Source organism: Neolamprologus multifasciatus, chromosome 9 (genome assembly GCF_963576455.1).
Source record: "Neolamprologus multifasciatus chromosome 9, fNeoMul1.2, whole genome shotgun sequence".
NCBI lineage: Eukaryota > Metazoa > Chordata > Actinopteri > Cichliformes > Cichlidae > Neolamprologus > Neolamprologus multifasciatus.
The window spans coordinates 29,177,738-29,188,524 of record NC_140447.1 but is presented as its reverse complement, the minus strand read 5'-3'; the positions used below and the strand labels follow the sequence as shown (position 1 = coordinate 29,188,524).

Sequence of the window (10,787 nt, the reverse complement as noted above, 5' to 3'; positions counted from 1 at the left end):
CCCAGATACGATAAAATTCTCTGTAATTGCCCTTCGCCACAACGCCTATCTTTTGCAATTTAAGAAATGACATCACATCTCTAAACCAAAAAGAGTCTGTTGCACTTTAGTGTTTAGTGTCAGTGTTAGTTTTAGTCTTTACGATTACAGTTATGGGGGTCAAACTCATAAAGACTAAACCTAAACTCTAGCCACATTTTATTCAGCTAGTTTAAGAAGTTCACAAAATTATTTCTTTGTTCAATTTTATTTTAGTTAACTAAAATGTTTTTTTTTTCACTTTAGTTTTAGTTTTTAGTTAACTGAAATAACCTTGTTTGGCTGGTGGGGCTGATTTTTGCTTCCTCCTCTTTAAGGTCATAAGTATCAGAAGCTTCCATCTATTAAAGGAAATGACTTCACCTGCTTGGCAGTTTGTTTACGCTGGTTTTCTTCCAGCTCTGTCTCTCTCCTCCTGGAAGGTTGGTGCCTCTCAGCCACCCAGCTTGGTTTTCATTTGCTTTGCTTTGATTGTTTTGTAGTTATCGAGAAGCTTTTAGGTGAGCTCCTTGTTACCATTCCTTCAGTTTTTCTTTGAATGCCACTAAGAAGTTTTAAGTTAGTGAAAATTATCAGCGTGTGGATGTACACGCTTTGTTATGTCTGAAATGAGCCGGGCATAACAGGGTAGACGTGGACAGATTGAGGACTTTGTGTTATTGTTGCCAGCTGCTATTTCTTGCAAATCTCTTAAGCTTTGGACAGTTACGTCTGAAACTCACCTGGTTTCTGGAACAGGGCTCAGATTTCAGCGTGCGCGTACTTATTCTCTTTAAAACAAGTATGAGCATCAAAATAAAGGTTTTATCTAAGAAAAGAGACCAAAGGAAATATGAAAGAAAAAACTACTGAAAAATAAACATTTTTGATACCAAGCCATGTATTCTGCAACTGTTTCATGTTTGTTTGAAGACCCTGTGATCTTCACTGTCTTGAGAAAAAAAATGTTGTCCTTCTTTCTCTCTTCTCCATCTTTCCCAGAGGTTTAGCAGATTCGGGTTTCTTGGCTCAGTCGCCAGCTTCCTCTTGCTCAGATTATTAGCTGTAAACAGTATTTAAAGAAAAAAAACTTTTGGACAAACAGAGTAGAACTTTAATATAAACCTGTTTCTAATTTTCTGTCCTCTCGATCTGATCCAACAGTGTAATCAGTAAAATCTTCTCTGAGGATTTAGAGTCAGAAATGACAAAATGATGTGTGGGGTCGACGACGGTGCTGATGGATGGGGTTTCCTCCTCTGTTCCTCCAGCACATTAAAGTCCATGCGAGGCTGAGTTGGTTTATTTCGCTCTGTAAATAGTTGCACAAACAGTCAGTGGGAAAAAGCTCATTACTCCCAAAGGAAAACACATTTAGTGGATGCAGGTTTAACCTCCAAAGGCCTGAGAATTTAAAGACACAGCTCACCACCAAAATCAGATTCACATATTTTTTTCCCTGGACCATCCACCCATTTTCTGCTGCTTACACAGGTTTCAGACTTTCTCCAGCTCTTGATGGGACACCCATGAGCCCACCTGAGAGACATAATCTCTCCAGCTTGTCCTTGGTCTGCTTTAGGCTCTGCTCCTTATGGGATGTAAGGAAGGTGTCAGCATGGTCAAAGGAGCTTGCAAAGAAAAGCGTCTTTGACTACGACTACGATGACCTGGATGACTGAGAACCTTCACAGACATACGAGGTGTCAGCATCCTCATCAGATCATGCCGTAAATCAACCCCCCTCAACTTGTTCCACTGGACTTTGGAGCCGTTTATCTTCTGATATTGTTTTGGTGTCAGCTGCCAAGTTTTTGAGAGGACTGCATTTTCCTGAACATTACACAACCTAATGACATTTTTTTTGAGTTTTTTAAAGTAAATAATATTAGTAAATAATACAAATATGTAATATCAATAATAGCATAACATAAATAATATCAGAGAATAAGTAAATAATAGTTAATCACATTTGGGAAAGTTTATTTAGAATGTATTAACAAATGTTATTATAAAGTGCTGCGTTGCATTAAGAATGCTTTTCACGGGACAGTGTGGATGAAGAAGGATTAATGGGATTAAAAAAAGTAAAAGCAGTTGTGAGACAGATGTTTATCTTCTAAAATTCAAAGGCAAACGAAAAGCATGTAATCCCTGATGTGAAAGACGACAGGCCTCATTTATGCATTTGTCCTATGAGCAGCTGATCTTCAGAAACTTTTTCCAGAGCGACACAATGGAGCACAAGTTAACGGTGGTCTTTGCTCGTTTAGAGAGTATTTATTTTTTCCTTTTAGACATCGCAAAAGTTTGTAAATGAAGCGACTGACGGAGCCCTCGGGTCTACGAGCTTTCAGCTGGCAAAATAGCGTCACATTCTATTATTGTGTAAAATGATCGGGTTTTAGCGCATTTAAAATGTTTCAAACTTATCCTGAAATTCAGGATGCAAAGACGTCAGATTTCAATTTTAAAATTCCGTTAAAAGACTTTGTCTTTAGTCTCGTCTTTCCTCGCGAGAAAATTCGTTTAAACTCATTTTTGCTCGATTGATTCATTAAATGAAAACGAAATTTTGTCCTTAGTGGATCCATTTAAAGGAGCTGCTTTTTTTAGACATCGCTCTTCCACTGTGATGTCGCTTCTTTTACCGGCAGTGGTTTCCACATCCACAGGAGGTCGCTGTTCGCTTCGCTTCGCTTCGCAACACTCACTAGAAAGCGCCTTCAGATTGTGGCTGCTTGTGCTCGCGTTGGTTCAGAGACAAGCGAGGGACGTGTGACGGGGACGCGCTTTGCTTTGAACATGAACTGGGAGTGAACTCGGACCACCGCCTCACTGGAACTCGGATCACAAGACTAAACACACCGGGTTTCGGTCCCAACCTGCAGCGGATTCCTGCCAGTTTGGACCCTTCCAGCTGCGACTTAATTGGCTTTACTTTTCTCCACATCGGGATAAACATTTACCTCAAACTTGCTCTTCTTTGGAAGACTTAAAAGTAATTGTTTCCTGCACCAAAGTGAGCCCCGCTTGTGTGCGCTGAATGAACCTGTGCGTAAAAGCGCGTGCAGCAAAGCGCCTCGATCTCGATCTGAAGACTTTGAGGTTTGGTCACTTCTCATAACACACGTGCTTCCTGCAGAGGATGACAGTCAGATGAGCGCAGAGCTGCTGTTCAGGTGGGTTTAACCCTCCGCTGCTGGATGAGATGCCACCATGTCCTTTACGCACCGACTCGCTCTGCGCCTTCTCATCTTCACCTTCATCCTCACGGTCAGTGCTTCGCTTATTATCATTATTAATGCTTATTTTTCTTCAAATATCAATTGAATCGAAATGCCTTTTATGTTTTTATGACTGATTTTATGGTCTTAAAATATTACCGAGTTACCCAGTCGGCGGTTTGACGTGTTTTATCCCGTCATTGTGTTGGAATATCCATTAACTAGACGCACAGTGAGTTCATAAAGTCTAACAATGTATTTATTACCTACAATAAAATGACTTCACTGTTGTTTGGAACAAGGCTGTGCCACGTTGGGAGAGACCAGTTCTGGGCATTGATCCAGGTCTGGGCATTGGTTTATTGATTTATTTCACAATAATGTGTAATTAACAGCTTCCTCAGCGCTCAGACAAACAGTGATTTAAATGTATTAAAGCTGAACTCATGTGAGACCAGCTTTCAGTCCTCGGGTAAAAGTGTGCGTAATTAACTTGCATTTTACGTCACAAAGCCGTGAGCGGGAGAGTGGAAGTTAAGCAACAGGAGTTTGTTTGGCATTGATTAAATAAAGCAGGGAATCAATGGGTACAGCAGACTGACTCTAACAAACCACCCGCAGAGCTGCAGCACACTGGCATATAGACTAAAGTCCATTTCTGTCCTTACAGGGACCATGAATGACCTTTTTGATGTCTATAAAGGGCAAATATATATTTCAGAGTATTATTAGGTGCAGATCTGCACAGTTTTTTTCTTTAGATTTGAAGGCATCAGGTGACTGTTTGTATTCAACAATCTACAACAAGACACACGTTTTACTATTCGAGTTAATAAGCAGTTCATAGATTACTTATTTTTGTATCCGAGTGGTTGCTGGGTCAGCGTTTGGTTTCCTCTGGGTGCTTTGATTCTCTCGCACAGACCAAACACATGCTTGTTACAGTAGGTTAACTCTAAAATGTTTTATGTGTGGATATTAGAATCTCCAAAACCTGTTCAGGGTTTATGCCACTCGTGGGCTGAGTAGTTAAGAAAATACTCTGACAATTTTCTTTTTTGTGCAGAGGTTAGCGCCGTCACCTCTCAATCTGGATACTTGAAACAGGTCACTCTTGAAAATGAGATTTACCTGTTTAAATGAGGGTGAAAACCTGTCATAGTGCAGGAAAACCTGAACTCGAGCGTACAATACAATATATAATATTTGCAGCCCTGACTTTCATTTTTTAGAAATCAGTAAAAAATCATTTTCATCTCTCGTGGAAAAGAACAGAATCTTCTCACTTGATCCTCAGTCATGTATTTGGCACTCATTGGACTTTAAATCTTCTCCAACTGCAGCTGATTTAACATCACACAATAAAGCAGCATTATAATGTTTTCATTTGCAGGTTTCTCATTCGGCATTTTGTTTGACATAAATTATAGATTCACTTTATGGCTGCTGCTGCTTCTCCTGAGTTAATTTTTCATACTCATGCCTGAGTCACCCTCAGGCCTGTACGTATAGACACTGAAGCCCAGGCCTCATTTATTAAAATGGGTCTTTGTGGGTTTGGATAAACCATCAGACACCTCAAGTGGATGATTTTCTTAAAACTGTGCGTAAGTGCACGTCATTGAGGTGACATCAATGGTCCAAATGCACTCAAGTGAGAAACGGGATGATTTTTATTTTAAAGTGAGGGGAAAAAAACTTTGTGTAAAAAAATACTGAAGTGAAGAGAGACAGTCTTTTCATTTTATATGTATTTCTCCAGAACTAGATGAATGACATTTTATCTGATCAGCATTGCAGCTGTTTCTGCAAAGCTCACTCATGCAAACATTAATTTCCAACCTTTCAAATGTGTGTCTAAGTTTTGTTTTCTGCTTGCATTTATTCCCAGACTTTGGACGAGTAATGCATAGTCATGACTCAGTCTCTTCAGTCAGAGCCAAGAGAAAAGGCAGTGATGTTTTCATCATCCCTACTATCTAACGCTGTTTCCTTCAGCGTTTCCAAAACTTCAAGTTGTGCGTTTTGCTTTTTGGGAATGAGCTGGTTCACAGGTTGTGTTTTCAGAGCATTTGGCAACAGAGAAACCTGACCGTAACAGTACTGTTTTGTAACGCTGATGTTGATCAGCATCTGTGTCATCTTGCAACTCCTTTATAACTGAATCTAAATACAGGCAGCAAACTTCAAAGTTCAACTTTTGATCTGTTGTGGTTTCTGTCTGTTAGACATGAGGAAGGAGTTTCGGAAACAACGATGACACAGGTCTGCTGTGTGTGTTGAATGACTTCTGCTTCCTGTATTGATCAGTGTGGCTGCTCTGTGTGCAAAGAAAAAATGACAAGACTTTGGATGCAGGAGTTACTGCACACAACGTAATTTGCTGCTAACGTGTGAAAGCTGCAATTAAAAACATGCATTTGCAAACACAAAATCAGACATGTATCACACGGCATCTCTCACTGTGATGCATGAAGCTAAGCTGTGATAAACCCTTGTAATCGCCTCCTGTATTTGTACGTTTAACTGTCAGCGCTGCCTCGGGCGACTCTGCAGAGACAGTTGAACTGAAATCCTGCAGAGTGACGTCAGGAAATGGCACTCGTGTTTACGAACCACGCTTCTCTGTGAAGAAAGAGAGGTGTGTGTGTGTGTGTGTGTGTGTGTGTGTGTGTGTGTGTGTGTGTGTGTGTGTGTGTGTGTGTGGTGGGGCCCTCTCAGCTCAAACTGTTGCAGAAGGAGTAAAAAGGTCAGTGGCTTCTTTTGATCTTTGCACACTACGGACAAGGTTGATTAGCTGAAGCCGTGAGTTCTTTAAAATCTGCATCAGAGGCATTTTTTTTAAATGCAGAAATGTTAATATGTGTGTATAAATAAATAAAATAAAATAAATAAAAATGCTGCTTTTCCCAATGACCCTCAGTCCCAGCTTTGAAGTTGGTTTCCTAGTATTTATATGGTGATGAGATCTGCACTTTGTGCACTTTGTGCACTTTGTGGTTTACACAATGAGAGTCATGTTCATCCTGCATTATTAAAGCAGTTTATAGGCCAGCAGCTGACATGGTGTTGCACAGCTCACTGTGTAAGACACGGAGCGCTGCAGCGTAAAGTTTAAGAGGTTTTTAACCAGAATTTCATCATAATTATAATTTTGGATCAAGTTGTTGCTTTTTTCCATCCAGTTTTGCTTTAAAGTCCTAATTGTTGTCTTACTTTATAAATCATCAGCAGTTTAGTTTCACCCCTGCTCAACACTACTTCACTTACTGCAAGCCTGAGCTGTTTCATCGTAAACTGGCTTGCTTTGGCTGGTTTAACTGATGATGGGTAAACCAGATGATCAAAGCAGCATTAGAAAAACTACAGCAGTTTTCTGTCTAGTTTTATATTGTAATAATATTTGGCCGTCACAAATTCCATGGCACAACATTTGAGAAATCACAGCTCTTGCTCATGCAATGTAAATATGTGCTTAACCCTTGGATGCACAACCTACCAATACCTACACTCTTCTACGAGTGGGGTCAAAAATGCCCCAAATAAAATCAATGCATTTTGCTATAAACTCAGTTGTTATTCTTCAAAATCTTTAAAACGAAGAGTTGTAATATTTTCATATTTGAGGTATTCCTCATAAAACATGTTTGTGACATGATGCATTTTTATTTATTTATTTTTTCATTAATTTTAAGAAATTGCAGTTTTTGTATCACTTCTATCACTTTGTATGCTTGCTCTGCATATACTGCAGAAGCTGGGTCTTCCCTCTGAAAGGCACAAGTTGTTCATCCACTGTAACACAATCACTGAGGATGAATTTCTGCCTGCCGTTGACCAGGAACAGGCCCCATATGTAGCTGAAAGCTGCCATGTGGTTTGTTTTCAGTCGGTAGGCTCTGGTCCTCTTGTCATCAAAGTGCAAGATGGGCGAATATCTTCAAATCTTTGAATAAACATAGTGGCCTTGTACAATGGGTTATGCAGAGGACTCCCAAAAACACACCGACTGGTACATCCCAGTTCTTCTCACTTCCTGCAAGGATGGTCAATCAAATGGAGGCCAGGAGCTTAAGTTTGATTACATGTTTCCACTCTTTTCCCCTGTCTGTGGCTACTCTTCATGCCTTCATGTTTGTATATGTCAGCACCTCTTCTATTATATTATCAGACCATGTATCTATTGGGGAGACAGTACTAAACCCAGGTGCAAGCCCTGGCTGACTAATTCAGAATATTGTGGCTAGAGCAGTAAGAGGGGCCTTCAGTGGGGGGGACAATAGTCTGGGTCCTCTATATCTTAGATGTCAGATTCTGAGTCAGTGCCTCCGATGGGCTCTTCATCCCATCCGCCCTGGATCATTTGTAGGTCCACAGGGATCCTAGCTGGCCTCATAGCAGCCATGTTACTTTAGATATTAAAAATGAGAAAGGACAATGTTTGAAATTCACAGAAAACTATAAACAGGGCTGCTCATAATGGTCCGCAGGTGCGCATTTGCTGTCAAAATAAAAGACGCGCACCAGATAAGAAGTTGGAACGCTCGTTTGCGTACATTAGATGTTCTGGAGGAGGACAGACATTTGATGAGAACTCTTAAAGCTCCATAAGCAAATACTTTGGTGTTCCTCCACCGCAAAAGAAGCGCGTATTCTCGGAATTTCTGGGAATACTTTTATTTTGATAGCGAATGCGCACCTGCAGACCACTTATGTGCAGCCCTGACTATAAATCACGTATGTTACTGTGTAAAAATTAATTCCTGATCCATCAGAAGTGTAAGTGGGTCAGTCAGAGTTGCTAAGAATGAAAGTTTCATAGAAGATTCCACAGGAACTGCTTGGGGTCATTTTTGACCCCACTTGTGGAAGAGTGGGGTTGTGATACAAAAACTGCTTTTTTTTTTTAATTAATGAAAAAAATAAATAAAAATGCAAATGGCCTCATGTTACAAACATATTTCATGAGGAATACCTGGAATATGAATATATTACAACTTTTCATTTTAAAGATTTTGAAGAAAAACAACCCGTGGGGTCATTTTTGACTAAGGGTTAAGGGCTCTAAAGTTCCTTTATGCTTATGTTTCTATTGTTCCAACAGCATATTCACATGGAAATATAGTCACTGAAATGCAAAGACTGGTAAATGACATAAATATATCAATATAAAATGTCATATTCAAGTTTCTTTAGCCTTCTTATCCTCAATGCTTCCCCTGCAAGCCACTTTGCAACCTACCTCGGTCGTTGTCCATGTCTTGTCCCATAGGGACTTTCAGACTCCTCTGTGTAAACACATGAAAGTGTCTGAAAGGGTAAGAATAGAGCTGTAGCTTCAAATATAAAATACTGCAAATGATTTTTTTCTTTGACTGATGGAGTACAGAGCTACGTAGTCAGTGGACTAAGTAGACAGACCTTTTTAAAACATACCTCTGACCTTGATGTGTTTAAATGTTCAGACACTTGAGCTCAGGCTTCTGTTTCAGAGCCGACTCTGCTGCGTCCTCAGCGAGCTGAATGAGTCTGACGTGGTGGAGTCGGGTCAGGGGAGGAGGAGGTTTGGGATTACAGACTGGTGGAGAAAAAAAAAGCGTTCTTTTGTTTAGTTTAATCCAGAACATTTTATCCCTTACCTCGTAATGGATCTGTGTGTCTCTGTGTGTATTTGTGTGTATTAGTGCTTATTAGATGAAAGAGATTATGCTGTTTGTTTAGACGGCAATGGATTAAATAAGATTGTTTATCTTTTCCTTTTGCTTGTGTCTATTTATAGTTTGTTTGTTTTGAAAAGCAGGAAGTGAGAACAGAAAGGACATAATCCAAATGTGTAGCCAAATTTCGAGTTGAAGAAAGCAGCACCTCCATCTGGAACATCGGGACTTTAAAACAATAGTAATGATGTCAATCTGAAGCTGGAGGCCTGCACTGTGATGCAGCGTTTGAGGGCCTAAGTTATAACTTCAGGTTTAAAGCTGTTTTTTCATTGTGATCAAGGTGGTTCACTTCTTACCTACATGCAAACTTCACCTGCAGGCCTAACCTGCTTGATCACCGTGACTGTGCAGATGCATTCATATAGTACATGAAGCCACTGAGATACTGAAAAGACTCATATTTTAGTGTTTTTATGAGGCAACAAGATTTAGATCCACCGACAAACGATAAGATAATCAGGGCTTGAATTTGCTCGGAGCCCACCTTCTCCTCCTCTTTAAGGCTCTGTGTGGATGTGCCCTCTTAGCTTGATTTTACTGAACAGCTGCAGTGTCACAGCAGCAGGATCCACATTAAGAAAGGGCCTGTGTGCATTTTAAGCAGGCGGTAACTTCATTAATTATTTACGCCTCCTAATGTGTTCCTGTGAAGTCACGTAGCCTTATTAACCCAAATGCTTTCCCACATAGCGACGAGCCGAGCTGCTTCCACGGCGGGTTGAGGATGATCCAGGCACCATCAGACACCGTCAGAAATACCATTTAACAAAAGATTGTTTCATCTAGCGCAAGGATGTCAAAGTCAATTTCAATCGTGGGCCACATGCATGCACAGCTACTTTGAAAAGTCCACTTTCCACAGTATGTAACAGTTTTTCTACATGATAGAGAAATGCTGCTGCAGTAACTGAAATCTGTTGGCTCTCTGGACCCACGGTAAAAAAACTAAATGTCTTTACTTGATAGTCTATCTGTCATATTATTGTTTATTTATTGCACAGTTACTTCGGTGTATGATAAATAGCCATGGGAGAGGTTTTCTAGCTGTAGGAAAACCCTCCTTCACATTTGTTAGTACCAGATTACACCCAGATTATAGTCTGATATTCTTTGCCAAGCTGATTCTGGATCCTGGGCCTTATGTTTGACAGCCCGAGAACCTCAATATTAACAATAGCTTTAGTTTAGACAGGATCTAATGGCTGCTGTTTTTTCTTTAGTTTTTGCTTTGTTGCTTAGTCGTTTAATGTGACTCTGGCAGTAACTTCCACAGAGAGTTTAAAAGATGGACATATTCTCCATCGTGTCATCCGTTAGTTACTAAAGTCTAAAGTTTTAAACCTGGACCTGAGCGTTTCCAACTCATGGACGTGTAATTGATAGTTGATGATGAGCATTTCCTGGATGAGCTTTGCCATTCTAGGAGTCGGATATTTCCTGTCTGACTCCTGGTATGAGGGAGAATGTAGGTTTAATGCACTTTACATCAGCTTTATGTAAACACAGTTTTTGAGCTTGTTTGCTTTTCTTTTGATTAGATGGTGGAAAGAAGACAGGAAACTGGGAGATGCCCAGCAGTGTTGCCAACTTAGCGACATTGTCGCTATATTTAGCGAGTTTTCAGACCCCCTAGCGACTTTTTTTAATAAAAAAAAGACGTGAAAGCGCATATCGCTTTTACTCTCAACAAGCAGCGGGTGCTGTAACGCAGTCAGTTCTTCTTTTACTCTTATGCTGTTTTGTGGATCAGGTTTAAAACTACTTATAAACACACACACACACAAAGTAACTCCACCAGAGTGCCTATTTTGGGTCACTTTTG

The 10,787-nt window shown here is 40.2% G+C and overlaps 1 protein-coding gene across 3 annotated transcripts in view; it reads left to right on the top strand.

The window, feature by feature from the left end:
• Positions 1-1,972: 1,972 nt before the first annotated feature.
• The window catches only part of LOC146511773 (vasoactive intestinal polypeptide receptor 2-like), a 57,102-nt gene continuing 48,287 nt past the window's right edge, over positions 1,973-10,787 (top strand). Inside the window, exon 1 of one of the 3 annotated variants that reach the window (XM_085172399.1) lies at positions 1,973-3,294. In XM_085172399.1, the coding sequence (XP_085028525.1) occupies positions 3,238-3,294 (57 nt within the window). In that variant the 5' untranslated portion in view covers positions 1,973-3,237. The remainder of the gene's footprint in view (positions 3,295-10,787) is intronic. The other 2 variants (XM_085172398.1, XM_085172397.1) reach the window with 2 other exon arrangements.